The sequence below is a fragment of the Vulpes vulpes genome, chromosome 7 (assembly GCF_048418805.1).
Source record: "Vulpes vulpes isolate BD-2025 chromosome 7, VulVul3, whole genome shotgun sequence".
NCBI classification, from domain to species: domain Eukaryota; kingdom Metazoa; phylum Chordata; class Mammalia; order Carnivora; family Canidae; genus Vulpes; species Vulpes vulpes.
Genome location: NC_132786.1, coordinates 41,039,290 through 41,060,418, shown reverse-complemented (window position 1 = coordinate 41,060,418; position 21,129 = coordinate 41,039,290). Strand labels below are relative to the sequence as shown.

The following is a 21,129-nucleotide window of genomic DNA, read 5'->3' as shown; positions in this document are numbered from 1 at the left end:
TGCCCTCCCTCCCCGCAACCAAAGGTTGAACACTGGAGGTCAGAAACAGCCTCATCTACAACCGCGAGGCAATAAAACCCCAAGACGAGGGGGTCACACGCAAACGTGGGTGCGAAGTCACCTCCCTGCCGCCCCTCGTGTCGCGTCCCCCCCGCCCCCGCCCGCGGCTCCGCTTCCCCCGGGAATGCCAGGTGGAGCCGGATCGCCAGGCCAGGAGGCAGGTAGTAGAGAGGCGGCGGCCGCGCCTGCACCGAGCCGAGTCGCTGGCGCCCGCGGGGAGCCGGAGCCGCCCCTCTCGAGCCTCGGAGGCCGCCGGAGCGAGCGCGCGAGCGTGCCGCGGGCCCGCCGCGAGCCCTTCCAGATGGGGCCGCCGCGCGCGCCTGGCCGCGCTCCAGGAGGCCGCCCGCAGTCGGCGCTCCCCGGCCGGGCCGCAGCGCCAGCCGCGGGGCCGGAGTCCTGAGGGCGCACGGCGGTGCGCGCCCTGCCCCGGCCCCGCCGAGGGCGCCCGCAGCCCGAGCCCCAGCCCCAGCCCCAGCCCCAGCCCCAGCCCCAGCCCCAGCCCGACGGCGGCCCCGGGGCGCGCGGCATGGCCCGGCCCCCGAGAGCCCCTCTCCGGAGGTCCTTCAGCGACCACATCCGAGACTCCACCGCTAGGGCCCTGGATGCGATTTGGAAAAACACCAGGGACAGAAGGCTGGCAGGTGAGGGGCGAGCGGGGGCGAGGGGGGCGTACGGCTCGGAAGGCCATCCAGGGCCCAGCCGCAGGTACCGGCTCCGGTGACTCAGGGTCTCATGGGCTGCAGAAAAGTTCAGCACTGTCAGGCCAGTGCTTTCCAGCTTTCCATCTCCCTTCCTCTGCTATTTAACGTCGCTGGGATGGTTGGTTTTTTTTTTTTTTTTTTATCTCTCTAATGCCTCTCTGGTTTCTGGCCTGATTATTTCTAGATAAGGTTTTATGGGAGGTGTGTGTGTGTGCATGTTGTTCTTTTTTTTTTTTTTTTAACCTTGAAAAGAAAAGCAAGGTCCTTTTGAGTGTCAGGAAATCATTGGCGATGAGCAGCTGCAGCGGGAAGCACCGAGCTCCGCAGCGCTGGTGGGGTCCCCCGTGGGGCTGGTGTGGCCCCAGGTGGCCTGGTCTCTGCAGGAGAGCGGCCTGGAAGGTCTGTGTGTCAGTGGAGTAATCTGCGCTGCTGCCCGGGCGAAAGCCTGCTGGTATTTCCTCTGGCAGCCTGGAGCTGCTCTGAGTTCCAAGAGGGTGTCAGGTATGCTGGAGGCAGGCGTTTGAAATATAATAAAACATAAATACAGTGGTGCAATTCAGATGTGCTAGGGCTCGTGTGACATTGCAACCAAGTGGCAGATGGTGTTTCAAGGGGGACACTAAAGAAACAAGGACTTCTGCTTTGGTCCTGGTATTAAGAGTATGAATTGATAGAAAAAGCAGCTAGCAATAAAATGATCTCTCTGAATTCTAGAAACGTATCCTACTCCTGTTTCATGGCTCCTCCTTGTTGGCTCTGTAAGTCCTTGTATTTATGTCATCTACGTGAATCGGTCAGAGATGATATTTTCTTAACCTTTTTGGTTAATCCAGTAGTTTTTCATACTCGCTGTGAAGTTCTGAATTGTTAAAAATATTACACGTGGCCTCCAAGTGTCAACAGATTTCTGTGCTGTATGTTCCTGATAAAAGGTCCTTTGACTTTCACATCACAGTCCTGACGTGACTTGAAGAGAAATTTAAGGGTTGTGATTGTGATAACCGATTATGAAGATAACATGCTAGTTATATTCGCTTGTGAGGCTGTAAGCTTGTCCTTAATGCTCATGAAAATCTTTCTGTTTGTTAAACTAAACAATATTGCCCAATACAGGGCAGGGTAAACAATGTCAAGTCTAATCATAAAGTAGGGGAGACAGGGCAAAATATTTTAAACTTAACCACTTTATTATGGTTTCAGAATAAATATGATACCTTAAAGAAATCCAACTTTCTGATAAGTTTTTTTTAAGCTGTATTATCTAGTGATAACAGTTTGCAATTGGCCAGAGGAAGTTTAAGAAATAAGATATAGGACTATAAAATCTACAACTATAACTGGTTGGCTCTTAAAAAAAAAAAAAAGTAGATCTTTCATTGCTGTCTTCTTTGACAGATCCATTGTCACAAGTGGAAAGGTTCCATAAATAATATCTTATTAAAGACAACACAAAAATATCTTGTGGTTTGGTGTTTCAACTCAAGAGTAAGACTAAATCAAACACTCCTGCCTCCCAAGGTTCCCCTTATATTTTCATAAAGGATGAGATTTTGATAGCTGTTGACCTCCTAGAATAAGGATATTATCCCTGGAAAGTCACTTCCTCCGTCTTGTCATTTGTCTGCATGTGTGTATGTATCTATACACACACACACACACACACACACACATCCATACATAGAGTGTATATGGGCTCAAAAATGTAGCAGCAAATGAAAAACACTTAAAAGTAGTTACTTTATATGTATGATGAAAATTAAACATTTCCACAGCTCTAACAGCAAATAGAAATTTACCTGCTTCAGGTCTGCTGAAGAAAGAAATTCTTTTTATATTGCCCAGTTTTCCTAAGATGAAAATGACCTATTAGGTAATTCACACAGTAGAGAATCCAGGTACTATACTTGAAAAGAAAGAATTTTGGCTTCTACAACGGACTGATTACTGCGGAATTGGACCCTTTTCATGCCTCCCCTGTGCTTGGCACATGGCTCATAGCTCAGTCAGTGTTTGTCAGATGGAGACCAATTTGGTGCACATTCAGAGCTCAAGAGCACTTACTTTTCTCCTTCCCCACAAACTTCTCTGTACTCGAACTTCCTCCTGACCAAAGGCTAACTAAAAGCTGTGAATTATCCACAAAAAGTCACTTCTCTAAACATCAGATACAATCTTTGTTATACATCCTACCCCTTTGCCCTCTGTTGCAGTTTGGAGGGCAGTAGAAAGTCCAAATCTCCTGCTTTACTTTATGTTGTGAAATTAATGAAGTGACAGATAAATAAGTGTTTTGAAGCCTCTGAGGAAATACTTCTTTTTAATAGTGCCTGAAATGGTATTTTCATGATGACCATTACTTTGATGACTTTCATCAAATCTCTCAAAAACTAACTTGAGATTGCAGTTTCTTCCAGAGGTTTAACATATTTGGCCATGGGCCAAAGTTTTAGGTTTCCTTGTTGGGTATTTTCTCTCTCAATCAATCAATTTCACTGGCTCTCCGTGTGTGTGTGTGTGTGTGTGTGTGTGTGTGTGTCCCTCTGTGTCTCTCCCACACATGCAAATACACACACTCTCCATAACGCAACTGTCCCTAGTTCTTCTACCCCAAATGATGTCATGTATGAAAACCATCACTTATATTTCCCTACCTTAAAATCCCTTACATATCAAACAAGGAGCCTGCCTATTATTTTCAAGGATCCCTATCCTTATGTAAACAAAATACAGAATTGCTGCTAGGAAAAGACCTTCAAGCTGTAAGGAGTGATGGAACAGACTGTCTTAATTGTATCCTCCTTTACATGGAATTGCCTTTCTCTGCCCAACCACAACCCACAGGGTTTCCTTTACTCCTTTTCTCTCTCTCTGACCATTATTCCCAAACCCATAGGTACACAGTCTCTCTTCTGAAAGCAGGAGATGGGGCCTCATCTTCTGGGTGACTCACCTGGCTAAGCATCTGACTCTTGGTTTTGGCTCAGGTCATGATCTCAAGGTCTTGGGAGTGAGCCTTGTGTTGGGCTCTGTGCTCCGCAGGGAGTCTGCTTGAGATTCTCTCCCTCCCTCTTCCTCTGCTCTTCCCCCCAAAAAATAAAAATAAAATAAATCTTTAAAAAAATAAAAATAAATAAAAGCAGAGAATGGCATCTAGTTTTCAGGAAATTACAACTTTGAGGTTAACAGTGGGCGATGGAAAAGGTAGATAGCCCTACTCTGGACGAATTGTCCATCCATCATGAACCTCTTCCTTGCCCCTCACAGCTCCTCTCCTCCCTCCTCCCTCCCCTTGGGTACACAACTCCTAGGCTTTGGGGTGTATTTCAGTCCTGAAAACCTGTTACCATTATAATACTCTTAAATAGGGCTTCTTAGCCTTTTTTGTGCTAATGGATCTTTTTAGCATTCTGGTGAAGCCTGCAGATCATTCTTCGGAATAATATTTTGTGATATATAAATAAAATACATAGAATTATGAAGGAAATCAATTATAGTGCAATATAGTTATCAAGGTATTCCAAACACAAAATTGTGGTATAGTAATAGAAAATGAATGAGATTACATAATAGACTCTGATGTTTAAAATATAGGGAAATAAATATAAGTTAAATATTTTGTAAAGATACTAGTGTACAGATGGTTATTGTTAGCTAGAATAAGAGCATTAAGCTCTACAATAGTCTTTGATTCATCTCCTTGTCACTAATCATTATAGATAGAACACTGGGGAGCAGCATCCATATCTAGGTCAGCAATGTGCAAACTTTCAACTTTACTGTTCAGTGGCTGAATGGGGCCAGCAGTGACGTCATGTGAACATCTGTGGATGTCCATTGCACAAAACCCACAATCACGTGTGATCTGGAGCAAGTTTGTTAACCACCAAAACTGTGAAGTAGGAATGAGTATAAATGAAATTGTTGATATATGCATCAACTGTGTCTGATATGCGAAAGTCTGTTTTCTATTGGTGACAAGTCACAGGGACAGCTAATACCATTGTGCATGAGATGAGGGGAGGTGACAGTTTGTCCACATTCATAATTGAAAGAAATGGTAAATTCCAATTAGAGTTTCATGCAAATAAAATATGAAATTTGTCTTCATCCAAGTTCCTAGGCACTCTGAATTCTACTTGTAGACCCTAGATTAAGAATCCCTGCTTTAGGGGCAGCCCCGGTGGCGCAGCGGTTTAGCACCACCTGCAGCCCAGGGTATGATCCTAGAGACCCGGGATCCAGTCCCATGTCAGGCTCCCTGCATGGAGCCTGCTTCTCCCTCTGCCTGTGTCTCTGCGCCTCTCTCTCTCTCTCTCTCTCTCTCTCTCTCTCTCTCTCTCTCATGAATAAATAAATAAATAAAATCTTTAAAAAAAAACAAAGAATCCTTGCTTTATCCGTATTGTAACTTCCAAGTACTTCTAGTTAGACATTCTCATAGACTGGGATGTTGGGCTCTCCTATGTGAGATGGCTGGAATACATTGATGTATGTCCAACAAAGCTCTGCAATCAAGTTTGGACTGATGTGCCAATAAGACTGCCGCTAAGGAAAAATAAGAGACACTAACATTCAGACTGGAGAGAGATAGAGAGGCTAAAAGAGAGGCAAAACTCCCAACTACACACATGTACAATAGCTTTCACCAGTTTGCAAAGTGGAATAGATAAATAAACCAAAAAGAAATTAAATATCAGCCTTTATTTAATGGCATCCAATAAGGTAAGAACAGCTTATACAGCGTAAGCCACATTGATTGTTTAAAAAGTGTTCAATCTAGTCTGTAAGAGAAATATGACATGTAAGGGAGTAAAAATGTAAAAGCCTCAGCCTGTTGTGGGGCATGTGTCACTACTTCCATAGCTAAACATTTTAAACAAGGAAGAAAACTGAATTGTCTATGAAGGAGGTCGGAAAATTTAGACAAATGTCAATCCAAGTGAGATTCAATGGACATAGAATAAATTCAGGTATCTACACTAGGTTGGATCCCATGGGGTATTCTGTTGAGTGTTCAGTATCTTGTCTTTTGTGAAATAAAGTTTTACATTTCAGCTGACCAGGTCTCCAATTCACCAGCAAAACGAATGTTTGACATGCTCTGTAGTACTTTGGCTCTCAATTCAATGGGGCATCAGGAATTCTGGCCCACTTCCCATGATGAGAAACCACAAACACTGACTTCTGTGAACTGTCTTCTGCTCATTGGTTCACAGTGAAAAGCAAGTAAGGGCATATATAATGCCTTTTAACCAAGAATGATGTATGCCTCAAAGTATGCAGGCTCCTCCAGTAAACAAAGACTTCCCTGGGTGTATGCAATACTATGTAACATTTTAAAGGGTCTGAGAGACCACCATTAAAGTGCTTCATGAGACCCTGTCACATTTCTGGAGGGTAGATGTAGCATGTATCTATTAAAATAGATATTACTCTTTCATTAAAAGAGAAGCGTGTTGATGTCGAGGTCAGCTTTGATGAGAGAAAACATAATATATTGGCTAGGAGAGCTGACTATGACATCAGACTTCCGGGTTGGAATCCTGGCTCTTGCACTGGATAGCTTTGGGCAAGTCAGTCTGTTTCTTACCAATATAAAGAGGATGAACATAGATAGTACTTATGTCATAAAATTGTTTCAAAGTTTAAATGAGTAGAGTACTTAGAAGAGTCAGTGGCATATAGTTAAGTACTTCATCAGTTTGGTTATTATAACGCCTCTTTTCTTTTCCCTGTGCCCTAAATCCATAGAAGCTTCACCCTACTAGCATGATACCGCTATAATTTGTCTAAGTCTATTGGGCGAAAATAGTTCAATCCAAAAATAGAAAATAAAAGATAAAATATCAATGCCAAATGGAATTTATTTCCGTACCTCTGGAAGGAAAAAAAAAAAAAAAGAAAGAAAAGAAAAAAATCTAATGAAGGTGACTTCTGTGAAGACCTTGTTGAATTCCAAAATGAGATGACTGGTGAAAATAACTGTTTTTACACATCGGTGAAGAAATCAGCCCTTGCATGTGACTTTGTCAAGCTGCATATACAATATCTGAACGTCTCCCCAAGCGAGTTGGAACCTGCTTTGAAAATTGCTATATAGATGGAGCCAAACATGGAAAAGATCAACAACACAAGCAGGCTGGGGTTTCAAGCACGTGGCACAGCTGTGGTATGGGAAAAAGTATGCTAAATGTCAGGGCTGCCACTTGAAAGGGATATTTGGCCACCTCCCTTTCTGGAGCAAAACTTCTATGACTTTCTTCATTTAAAATAGTATGTGTAAAGCGTCTGCAAATTTTGCCAAAGGTCTGTATAATTATAATAACAAAACGTGTCCAAGGTCAAAGGCATGGTAGAAGGGATATATTAATTAGTCACAGGTATGCTTAAGGATCTGAAGCTAAATAATAAAGTCAAAACTTGACCTAAAGGAATACACTACTGCAAGTTCTCTATTCAAGAGGAATTAATTAAGGTATAGATTGAAGTTACATTTGTTATTGTATATGTTCTCCAATTTCTGATTATAGTCACTTTCTTTTAATAATATTTATCATTCTTGTTTATTGAAGTATAGCTGACACACATTGTTACATTAGTGTCAGGTGTATAATATAGCAATTCAGTAGCCCTATGTGTTAAGCTGTGCACAAGTGTGGCTACTGTCTGTCCCCATACAATGCTGTTACAGTACCATTGACTATACTCTCTATGCTGTACCTTTTCTCCCCGTGACTTATTTATTCCATAACTGGAAGCTCCCCTTCACCTATTTTGCCCATCACTGTGCCCCTGCCCCTCTGGCAGCCATCAGATTGTTCTCAGTATTTATGAGTCTATTTCTGTTTTTTATTTGTTTATTCATTTGTTCTGTTTTTTTAGATTCCATATATAAAAGAAACCCTATAGTATTTTTCTTTGACTTATTTCAATTAGCATAATACCATCCATATTCATATTTTCTCAGTTGGCAAGATCTTATCCTTTTTTATGGCTAAGTAATATTTCATTATAGATATAATAAATATCACTTTATAAAATATGTATATATATATATTTGCCACTTTTCTTTATCCATTTATATATGACTGGACACTTGGGTTACTCCCATATCTTAGCTATTATAAATAATGCTGCAGTAAACATAGAGGATCATTTGTCTTTTCAAATTAGTGTTTTAATTTTCTTCAGATAAATAGCAATGTAATTACTGGATAAATACCAGTGTAGTTACTGGATCATATGGTATTTCTATATTTAATTTTTGAGGACTCTCCGTACTGTTTTCTATAGTGGCTGCACAGATTTACATTCCCACCAATAATGCGTGAAAGTTCTCTTTTCTCCACATTCTCACCAAATATATTTCTTGTCTTTTTGATACCAGCCATTCTAACAGGTGTGAGGTGATATCTCATTGTGGCTTTGAATTGCATTTCCCTGGTGATTAGTGATATTGAGCATCTTTTCATGTACCTGTTGGCCTTCTCTGTGTCTTCTGTAATCTGTCATTCTTGAAGGAAGAGGGTATACCATCTAGAAGGTTCATGCTGGAATTGTTTGTGAGTGATAATGATGATGAGTTTGCACTTTTCCTTCTGTGCTCCTTCCTTATTGCTTGTGAACAACTTGTGATACTTTTGAAGAATTTGCTTGGAATTATTGATGAAGACTTAACTAAAGTTAACTGAAGACCAAAGTGATCTATCCCCTTAATCATTAAATTCAAGACTGTAGTGCTACTATTGTACTTATCAGGCACAGCTAAAGATTGGGCACAGAATATGAACTAAATGTGGCACTTGGCAGTAGGTGGTCATTACCATTTGGATGCATTCTTTATGACAAATACTATAATGACTAATTAAGTTGTCATTTGAGTGCCTACTAAGTGCCAAAACCTAGGCTGAGAGCTCTAAAGAATTTTCTCGTTTAATCTTTAAAATAATCCTATGAGGTATACACCACTATTTTTATTCCCATTTACATATTTTTTGGTAATACCTTAAAAACCTATTAGTGTGTATCCATGGACAAAAATGTGAGTCTGTCAGTCATTATTAATTAACCTCACAAAGATTTATTGAAAGCCTATTGTATGCAAAACAGTGTGCTAGTTAATGGTTAACAAACAAGGAAGACACAGTCCGTGCCTGCCAGCCATGAATATCACACCTGAATTCTACCTTGGAACTCAAGAGAGGACCTACATGGTAAAGTGAACTCCATCATAGTAAGAAAGAAATACACAGTGTCTCTTGGACACTGAGGGATGTTTAAAACTCATCAGTGGTTTGTTCTTCAAACCAGTGATTGTTAGGGAGAAGACACCCTTGTTAGGGACAGTATCAGAAAGAGCATATGTACTTTTAAAAATATACTCAATCAGTTTATTGTTTTCATAGCACAAAATGCTGAAAATAGAGAAGGAATGCATGGGTGAGAGGGATGGGATGTGAGTACCAAGGTTGAGAACCACTGGTTTAAGCTCCTCTACCAGTCCCAATGGGTCCTGCTCCCTTCATGAGCAGAAAATAAGTTGTACACGTAAGAAATCGGACCATCAGCAGGGTGCCCTTGAGGGGGAGAGCCTCTCTGCAAAGAAGGAACAGACAGGTTAGCACATCTTCCCTCAGGAACTGGCCATTCTCCTCTCCATAGGACAGACTCATTACTTCCAAAGTGCCATGGAGTCATATATTTAGTCATTTTTTAAAGATGCAATGTTGACCTTTTTCCAAAGTTTGAGTAACCTAAAGCCTAAAATACATCACTGGCTAAAATAAGGTGCTCTTGATGGATTCAGAAATTAAAATGAACTAAAATTGGAAGTTGTGCTTTAAGTATCTCAATTTGTGGAGGAAATTACTCTCAGATTTCAAAATACATGGGCTATAGAACTGAAATAGATAGTCTAAGTCTTTTGTGATGCCACAGAATTTCTTATGGAACCAAACTGGAAGTCAGGACATCTTTTCTTTCCATCATAATTTTAAGAGACAGTCATATTGCATTTTTAAAGGAAAAAAATAATGATGGGTGAGTTAAATAAAAATATGACTTATTGGGCAGCCTGGGTGGCTGTGGTTTAGTGCTGCCTTTAGCCCAGGGCATGATCCTGAAGACCCAGGATCGAGTCCCACGTCAGGTTCCCTGTATGAGGCCTGCTTCTCCCTCTGCCTGTGTCTCTGCTTCTCTCTCTCTCTCTCTCTCTCTCTCTCTCTCTGTGTGTGTGTGTGTGTGTGTGTGTGTGTGTGTCTCATGAATAAATAAATAAATAAAATCTTTCAAAAAAAGAAAATATGGGATGCCTGGGTGGCTTAGTGGTTGAGCGTCTGCCTTCAGCCCAGGGCATGATCCTGGAGACCTGGGATCGAGTCCCGTGGCAGGCTCCCTGCATGGAGCCTGCTTTTCCCTCTGCTTGTGTCTCTGCCTCTCTCTCTCTCTGTGTGTCTCTCATGAATAAATAAATAAATAAATAAATAAATAAAATCTTTAAAAAAAATATATGACAATATATTATTAATTGTTTACCAGTAACCAAAATTATGTCACACTGAGAAGAAAAATAGTTGAGGTGATAAAATTCAAGTATTAAGTATATGATCATAGGAAACTCCATATATAAGATGATCTTTAAAAATTCTAGTCTATTTTGGATTGATGACACTCTAGAATGCTTTCAGTAGTTTGAAAATTAATTATCATCTATTCAATGGAGAGATTAATGAAATCGATGAAAACATTACCAAAGGAGGTATGAATTTGCATTAATGATGCTTCCAACTCTTCATATTTTTAATTAAAGCATATTTTGAATATTGACAATATGTTCATGTACCTTGGCCTTATTTTCTCTTAGGAGTGATTTCACTAGTAATTCCAAAGAATCTCGTTAATTTTGGCTTCTTGGTGTGGCCAGGTAGAGAGACTGAGGATGAAAGAAAGCAGGAAAGGTTTTCAGAATGAATGTTTCACCTTCAACTAAGGGGCTTAGAAACAGAAAGTATGGGACATGGCCCAGACACTGAGCAGTCAAGAAGGCAGACAAAACATCCATCCAGTGACGCAAAAAGTAACAAAGAGAGGCTTTGTACTGAATGGGCATAATCTTTTATTAACTCCAAATTAGCTAATACTGATTGTGCCCTCACTATGTGAAAGACAGAATGATAGGTGGTAGAAAAGACACAAAGACAAAAACTCTCTGGACTTTTTTTTTTAAGATTACTTATTTATTTGACAGAGAGGGAGAGAGAGCATGGGCACGCAAGCAGAGGGAATAGCAGAGGGAGAAGCAGGCTTTCCACTGAGCAGGGAGCCTGATGTGGGGCTCCATCCTAGAACCCTGGGATCAGGACCTGAGCTGAAGGCAGATGCCTAACCTACTGAGCCACTAGTTTAGACTATATTTGGCAGGAAAAGTGACCTACAGGAAAACAGGTATCTAAAACCTAATTTGACAGGTATCATAGGGTACTTGCTGAGCCAATCAATACTGCCCCCCTCTCCTCTCTGCAACATGAATTTGCCTCTGATCCAAGTGCTGTATAATGAAAGGATATCCACGCTATTTTATTAGCACTCGCTTTTCTGCATTTTGTCAGTCGTGCTCATCTGTACTTCAATGAACATTATTTTTAGTGGAAGTTTCCCTGACACAGCTAACTTTTTTTTTTTTAAGATTTTATTTATTTATTCATGAGAGAAAGAGAGAGGCAGAGACACAGGCAGAGAGAGGAGCAGGCTCCATGCTGAGGGCCCGATGTGGGACTCGATCCTGGGTCTCCAGGATCAGGCCCTGGGCTAAAGGCTACACTAAACTGCTGAGCCACCTGGGCTGCCCTGACACAGCTAACTTTTAAAGTCATAATTATCACTTTTCCACTATTGCTCATGGAAATGAAAGCACTTGAATCGTTGCAGCAAAGAGCCTCTATGCCACTATGAGGATATGACTGTGAAGATGTGTGTGTGTGCGCACGTGCATGCACCAGGAAGGTGGCGTAAAGGCAAATACACATATTTCAGATTAAAATTGTTTTGCATAGTAGCACTCATACGTTCAGCCAGGTAAGTTATTTGGATGTTCCTCAATGTTTAAGAAATTCTTGTACTAGTAGCTGGACTGATTCACCTGGTTGCTCCCTCCACTGAGTAAAAATTAAAATAAAACAAAAGAAAACAAAAAAATAAAGAACTCCACTATGATTTTACTCCATACTTACTTACCTTAGGAATCAGTAAGGTTTGCCTTCTTTGAGACAGTCATTGACCAATATCTTGTATTCAGTACAGCTCAAGAGTGTTCAAAATCAGAAGTTCAGTAAGGACTTGCAAGTGGCAGCCAGGAAGCAGAGAGTGAGAAGAAGACATTTTTATGATTTGCCAGGACTCTGACTCTGACTCTTGATCATTTGACAGTAAAAAATGTTAGTGCTGAATTTGGTGTCGTGACAGAGGTGTCAGTTTTGATTCTCCATAGCAGGAATCTCCAGTCACTATTTCAGTCAAGAACTGAGACACTCGCAATAAAAGCTAATGAATGCCTTCTAGATAAAACCACCAAGACATAGTAAAACACACACACACACACACACACACACACACACACACACACGGCACCTTATTGCTTAGCAAAATCTTGTTTGGTGATCTCTAAACAACCTGACACTATATATCACTTTTCTCTCTCTTCTTTCTCTGTGTTTTTAGGATATTTACTTGTATGAGCATATCTAGGCAATTTCACACACACACACACACACACACACACACACACCTCAGGAAGCCGTCATTTCAAGGAACTCCTCCATAAAAAAATTGAGGATTCCTGATTTACAGGATGCTGATGTAAAAGTCACAAGGTAGCATCTGGTTGTTGACAACTTGGGGTGGAGGTAGGAGTACAGCACATTTAATGATGTCTAGACTTTGTTTTATTTTGTAGATTTTTTGTGACATAGTTAGCTTTTTTTTTGCCGACAACTCTCAAATCACTGACTCAGCATTCAGTGTGGTTCTGTTTATCATGATCCATCATCTCTAATCTGGTTTTGAATAGCAGGATGTTGTAGGTCCAGATTGAAGTGTGACCTCTGAATGTTTTCCAGTCATGCTTGATTACTATATTCTAGAGGTCTAGACAGTGTTATTGGTTTCTCACCAACATAAACATCTGGCAGAAAAAAAAAAAACTAAACTAGATGAGTAAGAACATTCCTAATCTACCTTACAATATGCTGTATTTAAAATAAAACTTTTTAAAATGAAGCCCATCTCAGGTTGAAAAGGATGTCATCAAAACATTGTTTTTCAATTCTGATAAGACAGTCTTTGGACTATAATTTTTCACTGATGAAAACAAGTTTGAACATGTAATTTCAGGCTGCAGTAGAAACATCTTTCCTTTGTGCTATTACAAGAAGCTAGAATTTCATTTAGTGAATTCCAGCCAAATGAAATTAATGCATGCATGTTGCCTCATGTGTAGCTCACGGATGGACCGATGAGGTAACAAACCAGTGGGGACAGGGAAGAGAGATGATAGGACCAAACCCACAGCAATGTAGATATGGGTAGAATATAGGTCTTCTCAAGTTTTATTCTATATGGGTTGATTGCCATATTCTAAGAGTTATTATTTATATTAAAACTATGCAGAGGGATTTTTTGGAAAAAAATATTTATTTATTTATTTATTTATTTATTTATTTATTTATTTATTAGAGAGAGAGAGCAGGGGTGGGAGCAGAAGGAGAGAATCTCAAGCAGACTCCCTGCTGAGCATGGAGCCCCACATGGGGCTTGATCTCATGACCCATGAGATCATGACCTGAGCCAAAACCAAGAGTCAGATGCTCAACTGACTGGGCCACCCAGGCTCCCCTGCAGAGGGCTTTTTTAAAAGACAGAATCGACCAAAGTACTATGCTACTGAGTCACAGGGGGAAACTGAGGCCCTTCTTCTATGTTGAGGCCTCAGACAACATCCAAACAAACACCAACCAAACATGCCTGCAGCCATGAGCACCAGGTTGGAGAATGTTGAAGGATGCCAAGGCAACCCAAAGTACCTTACTCTTGTCTTTTGTATGCAGGTGGAATACAGTAATACTGTGAGAATAACACTGGGAATTTTATACTTAGGATATTGTAAATTTGTGAGATGTCACCAATTCCAATCTATATGCAACACTTTGTGCATAATTTTAAGCTTCTTTATTTCTGGCTTTTTGGTTTTGGTTTTGGTAGGATATAAAGGGAAGATAGAGAAACAGTGTCTTTAGTCCTTCAGTGATCACTTTTATACATTGATGACTTAGAACCCAGGACTGTTTCCAGCCAAAGCTCTTTGGCAAGCATAATCATTGCACAACTGAAGATAAACATAGAGGGTAAACTTCAGAACAATTATTTCAAAATGGTGCCTGAAAATCTATTGTAAATGCCTTTTGCACCATTTAAAACAATAACAACAATCTGTGACCAGCCCCTCTGCACATACCCCAAGGATTAGCCGGCATGTCAGAGCCAAGTTTAAGAGTCTGGGAAAGGGGGAAATAAATGTTTAATTTTAAAAAAAAGAAAAAAAGGAAAGGAAAAAGGAAAGCATTAGTCGGGGAAGGGCATTACCAGGGAGGTGAGGGCAAACCGCCGCCTGTTGATATTCCCCTCTTGGAGACAAGGACAATTGAATCCCAGCCACATACCCACTTTCTCAGCTACCGCCACACACATTCCAAGCTCCCATTCCTGTGAAGCCAGTTCACAGAAAATGTTTTTATTTCTGTGACCCTGCACATGACTCCCACTTTGCTGTGTAGTTTCCCCGAGTGAAACTTTGTGGCCTTATGTGATTAATCCCTACCACCGACCCACACATACCCCCAACTCTCAAACTTCTTTATGATTATCTGCTCTTTTTCTTTACCCATTTTGTACTTAAGTGAGATACTGAGCTTAATAAGCTCGCAATGCATCATTTGTCCTTGTGTGTGCATGCTTTCTTTTCCTTATTCCATATTCTGACTTATAATATTTTTAACTGATTAATAAAAGGCCATAACTTGAGCTGTCCACTCGTCTCTACGTAAAAGTGGATGTTTTCAAGTCACAATAACTTATGTAATGTCTCTGTTTTTATATGGAGTCTTGCAAAATAATGTTTGACAACTTTTATTAGGATAGCAAGAAACTGACCCCAATACTTTGTACCAGTTGAGTTCTAAGGGTCAAAAGCCAAGTGCTTTTAATAACTTTTGAAGAGCAGGTAATCCTTGCTCCCTTTGAAGACTGAACCATGTACTAATTGCTTTTGTAAAATGAAGGTGATGTTGCTCTAGCTAATGGTCCATGCGGTCATACCCTGGGAAATTTGATCCCAGTATCTCGGATGGCTTAAGTTGCTGTTTCCATAACATATTCATTGTTTTTTGTGTTTTTTTTTTAATTCAGTACAGTTTGGGTAACATTTGAAATTGGTCCCTTTGCTTTCCAAAAATCTTTTCTCTAAAATTATCTTTAGATATGTTATCAATTAACTAACAGCAATATTACCCTCACTAAATATTTTAGACATACAAGAAAACTCTGTATCAAGCACTAATTTAAGTAATAAAACATTAAAATACTGTTTAGTAGTTAAAATGTAAAATTACAGGGTGTCCCTCCCGGATCATATTTTCCTTCTTCTTTCTCCCAACTGCCCCCTGAAATTCTCCAATCTTGAACTTGGTGTTGAATCATTCTCATACTACTTTTATACTCTTACTACATAGTAACCTAAGAAAATAATAATTACTGTTTTGCACATTTCAAAGATACCATACTGCAGGTATCTTTCTGCAATTCATTTTGCTCAGAATTATATTTTTGAGATTTATTCATATTGAAACATAAAGATCATTTATTCCTACTCCTGTTCTGTAAATACACTATTACTTATTCATTCTCCTGTTAGGAGACATTTAGATTGTTTCCAATTATGTGCTGTTACAATCACTTGTTATTAGTAATACTATTGTTCATACCACCATGTACATATGTGTAGAAGTTTCTCCATGGAAGAGTAATTCATCTAAGGAGGAAACTTCATAATCTAAGATACGCACATCTTATATGGCCAAAGTGTTCAACATGTATTACACACTAGCCAATGATATATATAATACCCAATACAGAAGGGAATTTTTCAAATATTATAAAAAAATCATAGAATATTTACTTTGAAAAACATGAAAATGTAAATAGTATAGGTAAGATAGTAATAGTCAAATTTATATATATGTATAGATACATGTGAATATGCATATATACAGATATAAACTTATATATGTATATCATATATAGCAGCATATCATGGAAAGTTTTTAAATTTTAATTGAATTAAGCAAAGACTAGCTGAGCAAAGTTTGGAATAAAGATTGTAAATAATAATGTTTCAGTTTAGTGTGTTTTTATATGTAGGTCAAGCTAAAATGTAACTAAGTATCTGTTTAAAGGTGATAATAACTAATATATGATATATATGTATATATTGGATATTATCCAGCCATAAAAATGAATGAAACCGTGCCATTTACAACAACATGAATGGAGCTAGAGAGTATAATGCTAAGTGAAATAAGTCAGAGAAAGACAAATACTGTATGATTTCACTCATAAGTGGAATTTAAGAAACAAAACAAACAATCAAAGGGAGAAAAAGAAAGAGACACACACACACAAACCAAGAAATAGACTCTTAACTATAGAGAAACTACAGAGAAACTGATGGTTACTAGAGGGAGAGGGGTGGGGGGGATGGATGAAATAGGTGATGGGGATTAAGGGAGGCACTTGTCATCATGAGCACTGAGTGGCCTATGGAAGTGTTGAATCACTAAACTGTACACCTGAAACTAATATAACACTATATGTTAACTACACTGGAATTAAATGTTTTAACAGGGCACCCTGGTGGGTCAGCAGTTTAGCAAGCCTTCGGCCCAGGGCGGAATCCAGGAGACCAGGGATCGAATCCCACATGGGGTTCCCTGCATGGAGCTTGCTTCTCCCTCTGCTTACATCTCTGTCTCTGTCTGTCTGTCTGTCTGTCTCTCTCTGTTCTCTCGTGAATAAATAAATAAAATCTTTTAAAAATGTTTTAACAGTGATAATAAACAGTAAGTTCATTTATGCCATTTTGACCCTGTATTTGGGTACAAATACAGCTGAGGTAGGTGATGAGAATAGAAAATGGAAGGAAAGTCTAAGAATGAGAAGAAGTGAAAATGTGATTCAGAGAGAACATCCTCCCAATAACCTATATGAAGAAATGCTTACAAGAACACCTAGGGAATACCTTCCTCCACCCATCCCCCCCCCAAAAAAAATCTCTTGAAGGCTTTGTGAAGACCAAAGTTTCCCTGGAACCAAGTATGAAAACCTGGCAGAGGGGACCAACTATTTGAATGTCATTGAAAAGCAACCCTGTCCTCCAACAGTAGATAATTGTCTTTAAGTGGAGGAAGCATTAATTTGCAAAAATAAGCATAAATTTTTTTTAATTCTACCATATTAGAGGAGTAAATAGTAATACTTATTTTTTAAATGTATTTTTTTTAATATTTTATTTATTTATTCATGAGAGACACAGAAAGAGAGAGAGAGAGAGAGTCAGAAGCAGAGGGAGAACAGGCTCCATGCAGGGAGTCCAATGTGGGACTCGATCCCGGGACTCCAGGATCAGGCCCTGGACTGAAGGTGGCGCTAAACCACTGAGCCACCCGGGCTGCCCTATTTTTTAAATGTCTTTTGTAAGAAAAGCATCATGTTTTAAAATGATGTGCATGTTAAAAACCCGTGTCTCTACCTCAACATTTTACCAGACAGATACTTAACTCATGATGGTTCTTCGGTCTTGAAGTTTAAACTACCAAATAGGGGCATGGAGACCTCTGCTCTTGTATTCATCTATCCACCTAGCAATTTTTCCTTTCATCATATGGGTAAGTTGGAAGCAGCAGACTTAGTGTGGGGAAGATACCAGATGTCATCTTAAAAATGGGAATATAATTAGCCCCTCCTAGTTGCCTGGAAATACTGGTGAGTTTATAGTTTCCTTAGTTAAATAATCTTTCATTTTACTAAGGTGACCACACAAGTCATTTCTTTACAATGTAAGGTCCAAAAAGAGATATAAGTCACACTTTGTAGAACAATGTGTGGATTTTCTTCATCATCACATGATTATTGCTTTTCCTCCTAATTTTAATACCTTTTATCATTTCTCATGGGATATATTCCCTTCAAGCAATTCTTTAAATTCTTTTCTCTTTTCTTCAAAATATAAACCATTTACTGTTCTCTCTATAGTCTCTTGATTTCAGCTTGAAATTCTCTCTGATGACCAAGATTTCTACAGCTCATTTATTTATTCTGTCACAATCACCATCAGCATTATTATTATTTTTAGCATACATGACATGATTGACATTTAGAATGTTCACTCTCTCCCATAACTGTAGCACCCATATCCCAAAAGAGAGGATGGAGAATAAATTTTTAAGCCCTGCCCTTTTTTTAAAGATTCAGAAAGAATGTGAGATTGAAGGGTTTTTAATTTAATTAATTAGTTAATTAATTCCAGTACAATTAACATACATTGTTATTATATTAGTTTCAGGTGTACAGTATTGTGACTCGGCAATTTTATTCTGTGCTCATCGTGTATAGTATGGTCTTAATCCCCTTCACCCATTTCACGCATCCTCCCACTCACTTTCTTCTGTTAATCACCAGTTTGTTCTCTATAGTTAAGAGTCTGTTTTTTGGTTTATCTCTTTTTTTCTTTGTTCATTTGTTTTGTTTCTTAAGTTTCACATATGAGTGAAATCATATGATATTTGCCTTATTTGACTAATTTTATTTAGCTTTTACCCTCTAGATCCATCAATGTTGTTGCAAATGATAAGATTTCATTCCTTTTTATGGCTGAATAATGTTCCTGTGTGTGTGTGTGTGCACGTGTGCATACCGCTTCTTTATCCCTGCACCTATGGATGGATACTTAGATTACTTCCATATTTTGGCTATTGTAAATAATGCTGCAGTAAACATAGGGGTGCATATGTCTTTTCAAATTAGTGTTTTCATATTCCTTGAATGGAATTACTGGATCATATGATAATTCTATTTTTATATTTTTGAGGAACCTCCATACCATTTTACACAGTAGCTGCATCAATTTGCATTGATAACAGTGCATGAGGGTTCCTTTTCCTCCACGTCCTCCCCAACACTTGTTGTTTCTTGTATTTTTTACTTTAGCTGTTCTGACAAGTGTGGGATGATATCTCGTTGTGGTTTTAATTTGCATTTTCCTGATGGTGAGTGATGTTGAGCATCTTTTCATGTATCTGTTGGCCATCTGCATGTCTTCTTTAGAGAAATGTCTGTTCATGTCTTCTGCCTGTTGTTTAACTGGATTTTTTCTTTTTTTTTTGGTGTTGGGTTGTATAAATTCTTTATATACTTCGGATATTAACCCCTTATCAGATATATCATTTGCAAATACCTTTTCCCATTCAGTAGGTTGTCTTTCTGTTTTATGAATTATTTTCCTTGCTGTGCAGAAGCTTTTTATTTTGATAAATTCCCAATAGTTTATCTTTGCTTTTGTTTTCCCTGCCTCAGGGTTATCTAGAAAAATGTTGCTACAACATTGTCAGAGAAATCACTGTGTTCTCTCTTCTAGGATTTTTATTGTTTCAGGTCTCACATTTACGTCCTCAATCCATTTTAAGTTTATTTTTGTGTATGGTATATGAAAGTGGTCCAGTTTCATTCTTTGGCATATAGCTGTCCCATTTTCCCAGCATCATTTGTTGAAGAGACCGTGGTTTTCCCATGGGATACTCTTTCCTCCTTTGTCATAGATTAAAAGATTGAAGTTTTTCTTCAACTTCTTGATATCTAATTTTAGCTAGATGCCTAACATGCAGTGCTGGCCTCTGGTCAGTTTTCCTTGCACTGTTATTTAATACTTACATAACCCTATGAAGTAGATTCTGTTATAAACCTTGTTTTACAAATGAGGAAACATGTCCAGGGATGTTAAGTATCTTGCCAAAAATCACTTGATATTCCAAAGTTGAGCTTCTTCACTTTCCCGTAAAAACTTGTCTTTTTCATCTCAGTTCATGGCAGTCCTCTTTGACTCCTCTCTTCTTTCATACCCTACATTCCTTCCATCAGCCAATCACATCAGCTCTACCCGCAAAATGTGTGGAGAATCCAGCCACTTGTCACCACCCTCACTGCTACCACCCTGGGCCAAGCCACTGTCACCTCGAACCTGTATCCTTAACTACCTCCCTACATCTACCCTTACCCCCTCCTATAATTTATTTCAAATGTGGCAACCAGAGTGATATTTTTAGACATAAATCATGTCATGTCACTCCTCACCTGAAAACCTTCCAATATCTTCCCCTTACATTTAGAATGAAATCCCTTCTATGGTCAAGAAGTCCTTACCTGCCCCAGGCCTGCCTACCTTTCCTACCTTACCTTCTTATATTCTTCCCCCAGTTTAGTCCATTCTACACACTTTGGCCTCTTTGCGGTTCCTTGGCAATTGCTGTTCCTTCATCCTGAAAAACCCTTTTCTCAGAGTCACAAGGCTTTCTCCCTCACTCCATGCAGTGACCCTTTGTGGGTCACTCTATTAAAATCACATTCCTCTATCGACCTAATGTAATCCATTTATCCCAGAATGCTATATATGATTGTTTGTCATCTCTCCCTCCCTCTAGAATCTAAGGTTCTCTTGGAGGCCAGGAACTCAGTATTGTACACCTAGGTATATCTAGTGCTTCAAACAGTGCCTGACACACAAACATTTGTAGAATGCTTTAATCAACAGACAGTTGTATAAACCCAAATGAACACACACAAACTGCCATACTGCAGAAATGCATAATGAATATTATATATTAAAATACAGTACATTTTTTGTGTAGGACAACGTAGAAGGGAAAACAGATATCAAGGAGTAGTAAGATGTCTGCCTCACATTCTTTTTAAACCAATTAAAACACTCAGAAGCTGTTTGAATCAGTAATATCTCCCTTATGATCACACTGCTTTTTCATAAGTTATCTCTGGATAATATTCTTCAGTGTTGATCATTCCTAAAGTTCAAATGATACGAGACTTATACTTGTATTCTTCTATTTTCAGTCTTTTTTTTTCTCTCTCTGTCTCTTTTTCTGTGTCCCCCTACCTACCTACCCACCTGTCTTCATCTGTCCTATTCATATCTTTACACTCTGACCCTTTATCTTTAGTGATCTGCACGTGCTCAGTAAATGTTGGAGGTCTT

The 21,129-nt window shown here is 39.2% G+C and overlaps 1 protein-coding gene across 17 annotated transcripts in view; it reads left to right on the top strand.

The window, feature by feature from the left end:
• DLC1 (DLC1 Rho GTPase activating protein) overlaps positions 1-21,129 on the top strand; it is a 488,697-nt gene that overhangs the window by 311,632 nt on the left and 155,936 nt on the right. The window contains exon 1 of one of the 17 annotated variants that reach the window (XM_025993520.2): positions 520-701. The exons of the other annotated variants lie outside the window; for them this stretch is intronic. Within the exon in view, the coding sequence (XP_025849305.1) occupies positions 587-701 (115 nt within the window). The 5' untranslated portion in view covers positions 520-586. Of the gene's footprint in view, positions 1-519; positions 702-21,129 lie in introns of those variants that run through there. 17 annotated transcript variants of the gene reach the window in all.